Genomic DNA, 14,552 nt, shown 5'->3' with positions numbered 1-14,552 from the left:
TCTGTTCTGTTTTAAGCTCATGGTCTTTTCCTGCTGATAGCCATGTACTAAGCTAAAATATACATCCAAATCTAGTAATTACCAAGTAGCTTCAATGAGTTTAAGGTTTTGTGTTGGGGTTTTTGTTTGTTTAGTTTTATTTGTTTTGGATTTTTAAATAAAGCCTTAATTTCTCCAGCTTATTTAGGAAGCTTCTAAAGGCTCCTGATGAAGGAGTACATTGACTGTATTTTGAATGTGATGCAAGTCATCTTGAATTCCAAATTAGGTTCGCTCCCTATGGAAAAGACTGCAACCCAACAGACTGGTACTTACTTCTCAGCTGTGTAACTAGAACTTGGTGCTGTTATTCCATCTAGAATTAAGATCACCGCAAATCTCACATGCCTACAATTTAGAGCATGGAAGAGCAATGATGAATAAGGAGGAGGGATCCTTTCCAAGCATCCTTTCATTCCTTTCACCAACGCGTGGCTTTGGTGCCTGAAAGAAGTGGAAGTAGCCCTCTGCCACTGAGCCTTGCTTTGCACGCTGCTTCTGCTAAATTCCACTTTCTTCATGTGCTGTTGTCAGAGCTGTCCAGGCTGTAGGTAGTGATGGCAGCATAAAGAGAATTGAAACTTGAAGTGGGGAGGCTGGCTACTCTGAGCTGGTGAACTGAAACCAGGGGAGAGCTGTGCCAATGACTGGCTGAATTCTGTGGACTTTCCCAACTTGTTCTGTGGCGATCTATCTGATCTTGCTGACAATAGCAGGACACGGGGAAATGGTTTTAAGTTAAAAGAGGGAAGATTTAGGTTGGATGTTAGGGGGAAGTTCTTCACTAGGAGAGTGGTTAGGCCCTGGAACAGGCTGCCCAGGGAGGTTGTGGATGCCCCGTCCTTGGAGGTGTTCGAGGCCAGGTTGGACGGGGCCCTGGGCAACCTGATCTAGTAAAGGTGTATGTTTGGTGGCCCTGCCAGGCAGGGGCGTTGGAACTACATGATCCTTGAGGTCCCTTCCAACCCGGGTCATTCTGTGATTCTGTGATCTACCTCACCACTCTTCAAATGAAACAGAGCTTGCCTCCTTCGGTGGTTTGGGCTTTTAAATTGCTTTCCTATCCTTATACTTGCTTCTCTTTTGACCTCCCTTGAAGGAAAGTAAAAAGTCAGAATTGTATTTCTGAACACGGGAAAATGAGAATTCATTTGCGAGAAGTCAGGTGAAGGGAGGGAGCCTCGCTGCTGATCTTGACTGTGAAGGATTTATGTTTCAGCTTCATCTGGGTAACTCTGTAACACAGTACAAAGTCGGTTCCAAAGGTCCACAGGGGCTTCACTTCATAAGAACTGGGATGATACCCAGCCTGTGCTCACCATATCCCGGGGATGACAGTTATTCGACTGCTTTGTCCCTCCACTCACACTTTTGTGAATTTTTTTCAGTGTGATAAGGAGTGATATCTGTGTTATAAAGCCATGCTGTGATCTCCCCTAACGACGTAGCTTTCTCCATTTAATAGGTACCGCTTTGTGGTCACTGTGGTGGTTATCTTTGGAGAAGATGTAATGCAGGCGAAAACTGGGTCACTCATCACTAATCTGCTCCCACCAACCTCCCACTCCTTGGCTGAGTGGAGACGTTGTGGCAGTTCACAGTCTAATTCCAGGACTGCTTTCTGCTGCAGCTCCTGCTGCCAGCCCAGGCTCTGCCGTTCTGGTACAGGTTATGTGAGCAGGAAATACTTCATTTTTGGAATACTCTGTCAGCACATCAAGAGAAGAAACTGAATAATGCCCACCTGGAATGGGATTTCTGTTACATCACAGCCAGCTTATTGCAGTTGTTTGCATTAATTATGTATCGCAACTACTGTTTTGATCTGCGATACCTTCCTAATTTCACTGAGAACTCCTGTGCCTGTACTCCTGTGCCTGAGGAATCACAGGGCTGGCAACACACTTGCCTTAAAAGCCAGCTCCTGCAGCAGGCACAATGTTTATGGCACAAACTCCTGCACCACCCAGCCCAGGGCTCCTGCAATGTTCCTCAAGGTTGTGTTTTCCTACAGGGAGGATCCCGTTTACAGCCTGTGGGCAAACAGCAGCCTGGAGCAGGCCCCAAGTGCCCTTACCTGCTGTGCTCTGTGTTACCTGTCCAGGTGCGGTGGCTCCCAGCAGGCACAGATGGTGCCTGAGCTCCTGGTGCTGCACAGTGTCCTGTGCTGCTGGGCTGAGCTGGGCAGTATCTGACCATCCACTTGGCTCCCCCAACACACGCTGCACTTAAAGCATCAGCAAAACTAAGGCTGAGAAAGCAAACTGCCACTTTTCTATCAGTAGATTATACTTAGCGAAGTATATCTGAACTTGCCTGTGAAGGAACATGATAGTTCTGTGGATAGTGCTAAAAAAAGTGAATGCAATACACTTTTGCTTATACACTAAAGGATTCATCTATTTCCACGCGGCAATGTAGCTGCCTTTGAAATTCGGGTGTGTTTAGATGTATGACAGCGTGTTGGAACCACAGAACACCCCGAGCTGGAAGGGACCCTCCAGGGCCACCGAGTCCCATGCCGGCAGCACACAGCGCTACCCGAGATCCAACCCCGATGTCTCAGGGCTGTCCAAGCTCTCTCTGAGCTCTGGGGCCGCTCCCACCGCCTTCTGGCGAAAGTTCACAGGGATGCGTCCCAGCCCCCGTGCAAAGGACAGCAGACACGGCCGCGGTCACCTACCCCCCACCTCCCCATTGCAGCGGAACGCCACGCCGCTGCCCGCCCCTCCTTTGGGGCCGGCAGGAAGCGCTTTTGTTTCAGCGTTAGCGAGCGGGGCGGGGCGGTACCTCCGCCTTCTCGTTCCCGTTCTGTGCCGTGCTTCCGTGCCGCCGCCCCTTTGCTTTCGCTTCCCACCGGCTCTGCAGCGCGGCCATGGAGAACGGCGGCGTTTACAACGAGACCACCGAGCCGCGGGCCAAGCTGCCGCTCCGCCGCCGCTGCGGCTGCACCCTGCGGCACCTGCGGGGCTGGCGGCTGGCGCACAAAGTCCTGCAGCCGGTGAGTGCCCGAGCGGAGCGACGCGGCGGAACGGGGCGAGCTCCGTTCTCGTGTCCCGGCTGGGATGAAAGGTCGCCGGCAGCGGTTTAGAACGTAAGGGGCGATGCTTTCTGCAGAGGGCGGCGGGGGCGAAAGAGGAGGTGGAAAACCTTATCTGGAGCCCGGGGTGCGGCTGTGGAGTTGGCCGCTCCTCGCACACCCCGGCTCCTGCCTCATGTAGAGCATCATACGCAGTGATGGTGACCCGACGCTGCTTCTCACCGGGCCGGCCCTGTGCGCACTGGAACATGCAGGCTCACCTTTTGCCTGCTTGTTCCCATGTTGCGGGCACCCGATTCATGCTCCTGTCTGCCCAGCGGGGCTGGTAATGGTGCAGGGAGCAGACAGGGGGAAGTACTCACGGGGAGGCAGTGGGACCGGCTGCTGACTCTGAGTGTGTCGGTGCCTGTTTTCCGGCGAAGTGTTTTTTCGGTCCGATGTGTCACGCTCGGAGGAATCGTAGGTGGTTTCCAACCCTTTCTCGTGTGCTCACTGTGCAGAAAAGAGGGCATTCCGTTTTTAAAGTCTGGCTCACACAGAGTCAAAAGGAAAAGAACGATAAAGGTAAGACTAAGTGCTGCCAAAAGCAATGTTTTCTTAATAGTGTTTTAAAAACATCATGCCCAAGAATACTTTGAATAGCTATAGCAGGGTGTAAACTTTTACTTTGTCATCTAGAGACTGATTGATTAAGTGAGATCTGCTGGCTGTTGCTCCCAAACGAGCAGATCATTTATACCAGCAGTCTGATGGAATAGAAAAATATTACACATGCAACTTCACCAGTGTACCAAAGTCTTCAGCTTGTTACCTGAGCAGAGACATCGCTTGAAAAGCTTCCTAGGCAGGAGAAAGGGAAGTCAGAAGGTTAACCTAGTTGTCCTCTCTTTAAGCATGAAACCATTCCCCTTCATTCTATCACCACAGACCCATCTAAACAGTCTGCCCCTTCTTTCCTGAAGCTTCTCTTTAGGTACTGAAAGGCCGCTCTCAGGTCACTTTGAAGTCTCCTCCAGGCTGAACAGCCCCAGCTATCTCAGCCTGTCCTCGTAGGAGAGGTGTTCCATCACTTGCATCATTGCTGTGGCCCTTCTCTGGATGCACCCCAACGGGTCCATGTTAGTCCTGTACTGAGGGCTCCACATCTGGACACTGTACTCTGTCGCGTGTCAACGGCACCCCACGGCTTGGTGTCACCCACAAACTTGCTGAGGGTGCACTCAACCACGCTGTCTGTGTCATTGATTAAGTACAAAAGAGCATCAGTCCCAGCAGTGACCCCTAGGGGACACCACTTGTCAATGATCTCCATCCAGATGTTGAGCCATTGACTACTACTCTCTTGTCCATTGAACAAGAAGATGAAGTATTTCATAAAATACTGTGAAATCACCTGCAGAAAACTTCTTTCTAGGCATCCTAATTGCGTGGGTTTCTAGATTGCTGTTTTCAGCACTAAGTTAAATGTCATGGTGCCTACTGTGCTGTGGTTGAGGTAGAAATGAGTTCTCATCTAAAGCAGTATTGTTTCTCATTAGCAGTTGTTGTACTTTTAAAAAAATACCTTAACCAGAAAGGAAAATTGTAGTCCGGCCTCAATCTGCTATTGGTCCTGAGCTGTTTCCTTCCTATAGGAGCCCTGACCATGGAGCAGTACAGAACTAACATATGCATCCTTCTAAACAGGAATATTTGTGCTGGCAATACCATTGCTCCATACCCTTGTGGGCCTGCTGGCAAGCTCACTGATTTACTTTATTTTTTCAGCATTTCTTTGTAGCCTTTTCCTTATTAAATCCACCTGAGAAATGTGATATTTGTGCAGGAACTTGCAGTAGCGGTAAGGTCAGTGTTGATGAAAAACTTCTTGCTGGCAAAGGGCAGAAGGAGATGCTTATTTTCTGTATGAGAGGGAGGAAAGGTGGGAGCTGCCTGTTTGTGTCTTCAGATGTGACCTCAGTCTTCAGTGTGAAGGAAGCTCTGTCCCACAGGTTAAGCTGAGCTGCGCCTCTCCGCTGTCCGTTTACTGCTTGGAAGTCCCCATAGGCACAGTGTGGGGAAGGGAAATATGAAACTAAAGCAAAGTCCCATAAAAGACTCCAGTTGATCAATCCTTTAATTTTTATTTTGACATGGAACTCCTTTAAATACTCTTTGAATGTGATTTTCTCTCACTTGCTTGGACACTCAGCCAATTCCTTGGGCATCCATTGTAATTGCTGATTTAGGTGTGTTCCTGGGCAATGTGCCTTTGCCAGCAACTGCACGAGGGAAGGGGAAGTATGCTGAGGCCTGATTGTAATATGCAGTTTCCCACCTCCAGTTCTTTCCCTTTCTGAGATCCTGTTTACTTTACACGTGATTGTGTATTCAAAACACAATGCCTTGAAGTGCCCTTCTGAGGTCTGCCCTAGTTGGCGCAATGTGCGTTTCTCATGTGCTAAGTCGCTTTTCTTATTTTTACTGTCAGAAAGCTGAAGGACGGAGAATTATTATCCAAAATAAGGTGCAGGTAAAGCACCTCAGCTATTTTTATGTGTCATATCTGGAAAATGACAATTCTAAGTTCTAGAATTTGGTATTTTTCATAGAGCTGTCACCCTCCCACATGCTGTTATTCATAATGTGATCATTGCCCTTGCGTCAGTCTTGGTTTTATGACTGACTCTGGCTCCTAATCATTGCTTTGCTCTAATCTGCTCTACTTCTTGCTGCATGGATCTATATCCTGTGTCATCTTTACAGAATGAAGAAAACCAGCGAGAAGTGGTCACAATGAGGCGTTATTTAAATACAGCAATATTTCTTCCTGCAGAAAAAGGTAGCAGAAAATCCAGCAGCAGATGCATGATGGCTGTATGGGAATTAATTCATGTTGCATCCTCAAAACAAGACAGTTGCAGGAAGCTTCTGCATAGATTCAACATTGTAGCTTAAATGTAGCTTAAACCTTCTGGTTCCTGCAGTTGAGCTGCTGTTGTTACTGGGTTCTAAGCACACAAGCTACGCTTTCTCTGGAGTTGATCAGGAGAGGCGGCTGGCTGGATCAATGTCTTTGATTTCTCCCCTGCCCCAAACCAAAGTGCATTTAAAATTAAATGCAGCTGTAAGTGGTAAGCAGTGGAGTTTGTGCTTCTCATCTGTCTGCCCGGTTTGCTTCCAGCTGCCTCCTGCACAGCACCTCAAATCAAGACTTTACTTTCTAACCAACAAGTGAGTTTGGCGGTGTGTGCTCAACTTAACCGAGTATCGTTCAGTGCCTTACTTTAACATCAAGATGAAACTGTGTCCCTGTATTTCTGCATGTTATAAAATAGTACAGTATGGGGCTCTTTTTAGATCCAGTGTTTTCTTACAGCTGTCTTCATTAATATTGATATCGGAGACATTCACACATTCATTTATTAAAGATATTGATGTGATTTGGTATAATTGAGGTATGTTATTTGTTTGCAGGTCCTCTCTTTCCTGGCTGTTATTTTTGAAGAAATTGTGAAGGACTGTATCAACTGCCATGGGCTGTACTTCTTTGAATTTGTAAGCTGCAGTGCCTTTCTTTTGAGCCTCCTGATCCTGTCTGTGTATTGCACTATTGCATATGAAACATTTGGGAAAGATAAAGTAAACAAAATGGTAAGGAATTTTATTCCTGTATTAGATAAACCGTTTAATGTAAGTCCTTTAAAACTGCTGTGGAATCGAAAGACTGTGCAGAGTGAATCCTCCTATTTCTCTCCATTTAAAAAGCAGAGTAAAGGAGGTTATACTACTTTGAGTCAACTTTGTCTTCTTAATATTGAGAGTTTCTCAGAATTGTCCTACATGCAGGACATTACACTGCTCAAATGTGCCACCCACCACCTCAACAGCATTTACTGTTTGGTCTCCATAAACATTCATCAAGCGCCAATGACTGTCAATGGGTGCCATTTTTTTTCCACATGGAGGAATTCAGTTCCACTCCTTTGCTTCATACTCACTTCCACATCAGACACCATTCTGTCAGGCTGCCCCTCTGCTGCCATCTGTCACACAGCAACAACATGTAATGGGATAGTGGTGGGAAGGTTCAGCCTCTGCTGGCATCAGTCAACATCTGCCTCTGACCTCGTGGGCCATCATAATAAATTAGGAGGCATTACTTTCAGAGCAGCCTTCATATGTATTAAATATAAATGTATTGAATTAAAATGGTTTTCTACCAGCATGGTACTTGAAATCTGCCTGCCTGTGTTGCTATCTGTTTTCCTACTGAGTGTAGCCTACCTCCTTTTTGACAATAACTGTACTGGTTACTATTCATGCTTTTATGTTTCAGAGGGTGCACAGAGCATCGCTCTGTAAAGTCAGGAAGGCTGTTGTTTTTGTTCTGTCTTTTCAGTGCAAGCAGTAACATTATCACTGAAGGTACAGATAAGGGAGTGTAGTCAGAGGTTTGAATGAGCACTTTCACTTACAGGTTTCTAGTTTCCCAGGTGGAATAATGTTAGCGTGATTGACCTGTACTTGAATTTGACTGTGAAAAGGTTTGGATGTAATGAGAGAAATGCTGAAGGAAGATTAAAAAAAGAAAAAGGATTGTAGTTGACTTTTAAAAGTAGTTAATGATATTGAATGTTGGTTGGTAGTGAAATCAGTTTCCTGAATCTCCGAAGAACATCAGTGTTTCAAATCACAAATTCACTGTCAGATCTGGTTGCTGTTAAGATGTTTGTTTGTTTTCAGGTAGATATCTACACTTGTGTAACATTCATTTCTCTTATTTGCAGAATTTTTGGACCGTGCTAATTACAGGTGCCTTCTTTCTGATAGCTTCAATAGTGCTTGCTGCAACCAGCTCTGGGTCTGCTTTTGAAAAAGCTGCTTGTGTAAGTCATAAAATCGTATCATTTATTTTTACATTTAAATTGTATCTTAATTTCTCTGCTCTTGAAACCTCACTCAGTTTGCAGGCAAGAAGCTGGGCATTCAGTTCAGACTTCAGTGCATTACGTTGTTTCAGGAAGAGAGATCTATTACAGCTTCTACAAACTGGAAAGCAGGCATTCCTTAGGTCTTCTGGAAAGCTTTGCTTACCCTTGAGCTTCCCAGCATCTTTGTTCCTCACTTAATTTTGCTCCCTTGGCTCCATACTCTTCCCTGTCCTCTGTCACTGTTGACAACGCTGCCTTCTCTCACAGCTCCCTGATAATCTCACCCCTGAGATGCAGATCAGCTGTCTTTCCATAATACCCTCCAGTTGTAAAGTCAGCAAGCAACCACATCTTTTGTCAGGCATTATAAAACATAAGTAGAGAATGCTGGCTTGTAAAGGCTGCAATAAGAATCACAGTTTCCTCAGTGACAGAAATAGAACAACAGGGCATGCATCTCATGCATCACACTGGAGATGCTCAGAGCAATGCACTCTAGAGTCTTTGTGGCACAGTTCCTTACTTATGTGGCACTCTTTTAAAATAACCTTGGAACTGTGAATGTGTGAGTTTAAAAGATCAAATTTTGATTTTCATTCTTGAATGAATTTAAAACGGATTAGAAATGAAAGCAAAATACTTCCACTCCATAGGCAGGATGAGCTATTGGGGATGCACATTTTTGTGTGGTCCTCTGTTTTGATGCTGATATATTCAGATATATTCATACCTATTGGCTTGAGTATAAAGGATCCCCATTTAAAAAATTATTATTATTATTATTATTATTATTATTATTATTATTATTATTATTATTATTATTATTATTATTATTATTATTATTATTATTATTATCATTTGAGCTGGAAGAACAAAGTAACTGTGATTTAAGCCTTATTGCTATCCAATTGCTCTGGGGAAAAACAACTACTTAAATTCAGTCAAAATGAGTGTAAATGTATGCGTTTGATTCCTTGCTTGAAAGAAGGAGCTAAAACCAATCTTCTGCTTACCACTCTTGTACTGTGACTAACAGTGAAACTTGTCATCCTCACTTGCTGACCCAGCAAGGCCTTTGTTTAGGTTCTGCTGCTTTATCTCTCTTCACCTTCCATCTGTTACTCTTCTTCAATTGGTCCTTCTAACCTGCATGCATCTGTTGTATAACTGTTCTGCCATACCATCGATGCAATACTTCTTTATTAGCTTTACTGCAAAACAAATTAAAAGTATATACTTTAACTACTAAGATCTGTTCAGAAAATATTCTAACATCCACAGCTGACTAAGAGAATGAGAATTGTAAAACCTTTTACATTTAATATGCTACAATATGACTTCCAACTTGTTCCCAATGTAATGGATTTAATATATGAGCATTATTAACATCTCTCTCCAGGTACTTAGAATACTGTCAGTGTTTATACACTTTTAATTCTCGTATTCCTTTCACTTCTGTAGGTGTTTGGATTTTTTGCAAGTGGGGCATTTTTAGCTGAATTTATATGGGAGCTTTGGAGCAGTCGGAAACAAAGCACTGAAGAACGCTCTGAAAATGCAGGCCACACTCAAGGGGCCACAGAAGATCAGCCACTGAATAAGCCAAGCTAAACTTTCTGAAATCAGTTCATTTTTTTTTTGAGTGGAGCAAACTAAAACAAAGTTTCAGCGCTCTGTAGGTAATAACTTCCATCTCTTCTTTCCAATCAGTTTTTTATCCGTTGCTCATGACAAAAATTTAACGATCTGTAGGCAAGTAATGGCATCTTGAGCATCATGTTTTATTTCATTTTCTAAGTAACTGGTCCTGCCATCCATTCAGTTGGGTATACCTTTAAAAAAAAGTGTAAATAGAATAACTCGAGGACAACAGTGTGCTGGTTTGATCTTGGTAGAAGTGAGTGATAAAGGGAAATATGTGATACATAAATTCTTAGTTATGCTCTAAAGACATTTTCTATATAACTTGGACCAGATACTTCTCTTAACAAGTTCCAAATTAGAAGAGCAGAATTCATTCTTATTGGTCAAGCAGTGAATGTAAAAGAGACACATAACTGCAGCCTTGCAAAAATGCTTATCCTTATTTAAGAGCGTGGGATTTTGTTTTTACTATTCACTCTCTTCAGTTCTGCCTGTGAGATCAGTCTAATGAAATAGTGAGCACAGAGTTTTTGTGCAGGGGGCAATGTAGTTGTTTCTTAAGGAAAGAGCTTCACTCATCATGACCATCAGTGTTCACAGTAGTATGGCACAACGTTCTTTCAGACTGCTTCAAAACCAAGATTTGCAGGAATAAAGAAAAACTATCTGTGAGAGGAAAAATTGAAGAATAAGTGTTTTCACAGAGTAACCCCAAAGTAGCAATTTGAACATCAATAGGAAAAGCATTTCTGGGAAAAACATGACTTCACACTGGTACTATCTAGGTGAATGTAATTTGTAAGGTTAATGGCATCCACAACTTGTCTATGCATAGATAACAGTGAGCTTTACTGGAATTGTTATGGGCCATGTTATTTTCTTTGCTCTAGCGCAATATGGCACTGGTATAAGACTTCTTCCTACTGGTTGGCTTAGCTGGTGAGCAGGTAAACAAGTGCATGTACCCTAAAGCAACAGGCTATGGGACTGCAAGAAACACTGCTGACGCAGCATGTATCAGACCAATGATGGACATATCAGGCTAGATGCTGATTGCTATATATAAAGTGGAAAAAAAGGCATTTTTTCAGATGTCTGAGGCAGAAACACAATTGCTAGATGTCGTGTAGAGGAACACCTTCAAAAGTAGGGCAAAATGCCATAAACCAAGAGGTGTTCCAAAGTACCAGAACATGTGAGAGAAGAAAGTTGATTATGCAAAAACAGTTCTTGCTTGGGTTCTCATGACATCTGTAATGTCTTCCAGGCATTAGCACCATTTCATCAATACTGTTGTCTGACAGATTTATAGTCCTGCAACCTGTTGCGGCAGCACTGAGACTAAGCCCTCCAGAAATTGTCTATGAGAGCTGCATTTGGAAAGGGATGAGGAAGCCAGTGTAAGAGAAAGCAGTGTAAAAGGTCAACATTTTTTTTCTAGTACTGTTACTTTCTGATGAACATGAGTTTGTGATGTTCTCTCCCTAAGCTCTGAGCCTTAACTTTAACACTACACTTTGCTTGGGGAATGTAACATTTTGACAGCTGGTGTGAAGCACCAATATTAAGCTGTGTCTTGGTTTCAGGGCCATGCATAAAATACATATTTTCTTTTATGGAATTTCTTGCCTTGAAGGCGAAATGTTATTTGGACTGTCATTTATTTTCTTGTATTTATTAGGATCCATTTGCACTAACCTGATCTCAGAGTAGGTGTACAGAGCTTGCTGTTGCTGTGTCTGAAAACGGTGTGGATTAGAGATGTGTTTGTTTACAAGCAATGTGTCTGGCAATAGGAAACTGGTCACAGGGAAAAATATCTCTGCTGTAATTTGCAGTGTCTTACTTTGGGGTATTTGTTCACAATGGTGATTAACATTTTAGGTTGGTGTGAGTTTTTTGTGTATTTATTTGTTTGGTTTTGATTCCTTTTTAGTTTATTGCCCAAGATTCTACTGATTTTTTCTGATATCAAGATTTCTGTTGTTTCTTAATCTTGATGCTATAAATACAGCGTAAGAATAACAAGGTGCTGCTGATATTATTTAAACAATGCAGGACCATGATGAAACTGATTACCTTCTCTATGGACTTTTCTCTGCTTAAGTGCTTTGCTATTGGCATCCATTCCTGAATTGGAGATGTAAGTACCAAGAGGGATCTGTGAAGCCATTTCTCTGCCTTGGACCTCCCTATCTATACAGTATCTACCACTGATTCTTTACAAACAAACTGGAATACAGAGCAAGTTACTTTTACCAAAAGGTGCCACAAGCAGTTGGTGTCAGAAGTGACTGGAACTGAGTTCTGACTCCCATAACCTGTGTTAGACCAGAAATATTGCCAAGCCTTGCAGAATAGTTTGATAGATTCTCTTGCTACATATATGCTGGCATCCCTGGTGTGTTTCAGGTTGTTAAGAGTGAGGATTTTTTATATACACTTCATTCTCCATGTAGCTGTTCCAAGCAGTTAGTGTTTACTCATTCTCTCACCAACGGACTGATCTGTGGATAGATTTGAGAACCAAATTCTGTTGACTGAAAGGGATGAAAGCATTGCCACCAGCTAATGAAAATGAGCAGGTAGTTTTCTGGAGGCTGGTTAGATCTGTTTTCCCTTGTTATAGGATTTTCATAATAGGAGACATGTAATTCTTTAAAACAGTATGTAATGCTTCATTCCAGATACTGTCTAACTGGCATTCATCTGTCATATAGAAAAGTAGTTAAATACCGTATATGGGTTATGAGTTTGAGATAATTGCTAAACTGTTGTTACTAAAACAGCTGTTTGTTAACAAAGCAGTTTCTGTATGGTTGTACTGTTAGTCCTAGGCTTTCAAGCTTAAGGGGAAGGTGTAGTTGGTTTTTTGTTGTTGCTGCTTAAAAATAGTTGGGAATGAGGTTTGTTTGTATCTATGCATTTCTCTGCTGCTGCTTAACTTGCTTTGTCAGCTCCCCAGGGTACAAGGGCAGATGTGTGTCTCTGCAACCATGGTAGGGTGAGAGATTTCCTTACTGCCACAGCCAAGCAGAGTGGTCTCCTGCAGTCCTGATATGCTCCTGTCATGCTCCTGGTGTTGGCTGCAGGCTTTGAGTGTCTCTCCTCCCATTAGGCTGATCCCAGAGGCACTGTATTAAACACCAGTTTTCTCAGGAGGCTGTATGCCTCCCACACTGCCATGCACTGTCAGTAAAGTAATCAGCATCTTCTCCAGCCTGTTCCTGATTAAACCATTCTGCTTCCTTTAAATCAGCTATTTCCATTGCTAAACAAAGTTGGCTGATTTTGACTGAAGTGGATTAGGGATTATTCAGGAGAATGGTGGGAGCTTCAGCAGAAGGGCAGTTATAAAGAACTATCTGAAATTTCTTTTCCTGATTGCGAAAGCAGCCACACTTGTACAGTCTGAACTGATAGTAAAACCTGTGGAAAGCAGCAGTTGGCACAGTACATCAAGCTGAGGATTGTCTTCACCTTCTTCAACGCTGTGCTTGGCAGTGGTGCTGTGAGCCTGCTCAGACACATTCAAAGCTTTAGCATGCTCCAGTCAAGCCCGTCCAAAAATACTTGAAGGCTCCGCACTGACTTTCAAGCATCACTTATGCTTACAGTGCTGTGAGAACCTGCGCAGAGGGTTCTCCAGGACGTGTCAAGACCTGCTGTTGAGTAGCTGAACTGTGAGTTTTTGCTCTGAGAAGCCACATGTGCGTTATGTAGAGTATGAATTTTTCATGTGTTAAGCACATCTTAAAATCAGAATGCCAGCAAGGCCCTTTGGATTCAAATCTTTGAAGGAACTGTGCCCTACAGCTTGTAATCTGTGCTTGAAAACAGCAGGGCAGGGTTGTGGTCCTGTACAGTTCAGTTCTACCATTGCACCCACCAACTTAAAAATGCAGTGAATTGCCTCACGCAGCTCTATGAGCTCAGCACAAGATGTTTTTACATAATGGCTATTGTGGTAATCCTCGCTCTGTTCAAATTTGTGCAATAAAAATACCGAGCTTACTACACTGAGGGGAAATATTTTGTGAGATATTTGAGAGACTGTATGAAGTTGTAATGAATTAATATGCCGGCAGTGCCTTTAAGATGGAAATTCATCTTTGTTTTAGTTTATTATCAGGAAATACCTAGATTAAACCTTACACTGTTCAGAACTATCACTTTCAAACGTTTGGGAACTTAAGTGCCTTTTAATAATTATTAAATCAGAGCAATAAAGCATTATTTTATATATAGAAAAAAAGAAGCATATAGTTTTGGAGCCAGTGTTACCTTGAACTTCCATTAAAATAATTGTGAAATGTTTAATTATTTTTCCATTCTAAATCTGTCATCTTTTTAATGTATTACGACTTTTTGTTCCTGAAAGATATTTTGTAATCATTTTTAAAATAAAATATTAGTAAATAAGTTTCTTGTTTCTACGGCTAATGATTTTGTTCTCCCAGAACAAACCATAGGAAATAACATCATTCTTTGTTCCTGGTCTGGAGGAAGGAGCTTGCATTGTATTTGCCTGTTACTGGGGAAGAGCGTCCAACTTGCAAATCTGCAAAGCTGGTTGTTTACAGTAGAAGCTTCCAGGAAGAAAGGTCCAGTAAGGTCAGTATTGTCCCATCTCGTAGGGTCCAACTAAGCTTGTCAATGACAGACTTTATACCTACTGTGGCCTATGGGTTACTGCAACAAGTGTAATTCAAGTGCTGGTTTCCTATTAATTGTCTTAATTAGTTGGAGATGATAAATGAAGTATTAGAGGAAGGAACACACATAAAGATAAGGCATCATGAGCAAGCTGTATCTCCTGGTGTAGAAGAATGCAGGTAACCGAGCTACCAGCTTGAGGAGGAGTCACAGGATCCTTTAGAGATATTTGATTGTGAGTGGCTGGGGTATGGAGAAGG

General features: G+C 42.9%; 1 protein-coding gene across 1 annotated transcript; it reads left to right on the top strand.

Annotated features, from left to right (window-relative positions):
* Positions 1-2,798: 2,798 nt before the first annotated feature.
* On the top strand, positions 2,799-14,012 carry CMTM6 (CKLF like MARVEL transmembrane domain containing 6). Its single transcript, XM_015853958.2, has 4 exons — positions 2,799-3,040; positions 6,536-6,712; positions 7,849-7,947; positions 9,454-14,012. The coding sequence occupies exons 1-4, from the start codon at positions 2,915-2,917 to the stop codon at positions 9,601-9,603; spliced, it is 552 nt and encodes a 183-aa protein (XP_015709444.1). The 5' UTR covers positions 2,799-2,914; the 3' UTR covers positions 9,604-14,012.
* The last annotated feature ends 540 nt before the right edge of the window (positions 14,013-14,552 follow it).

This window comes from Coturnix japonica, chromosome 2, assembly GCF_001577835.2.
Source record: "Coturnix japonica isolate 7356 chromosome 2, Coturnix japonica 2.1, whole genome shotgun sequence".
Lineage (NCBI taxonomy): Eukaryota > Metazoa > Chordata > Aves > Galliformes > Phasianidae > Coturnix > Coturnix japonica.
Note: the sequence above shows the minus strand (reverse complement) of the source record. Positions and strands in the feature narration are given on the sequence as shown.

Excerpts from the sequence above, each read along its gene's own strand:
- CMTM6 (XM_015853958.2), top strand. The coding sequence starts at position 2,915 with ATGGAGAACGGCGGCGTTTACAACGAGACCACCGAGCCGCGGGCCAAG. Across the intron at positions 6,713-7,848 it reads AAGATAAAGTAAACAAAATG|AATTTTTGGACCGTGCTAAT; the intron begins GTAAGGAATTTT and ends TCTTATTTGCAG. Across the intron at positions 7,948-9,453 it reads CTTTTGAAAAAGCTGCTTGT|GTGTTTGGATTTTTTGCAAG; the intron begins GTAAGTCATAAA and ends TCACTTCTGTAG.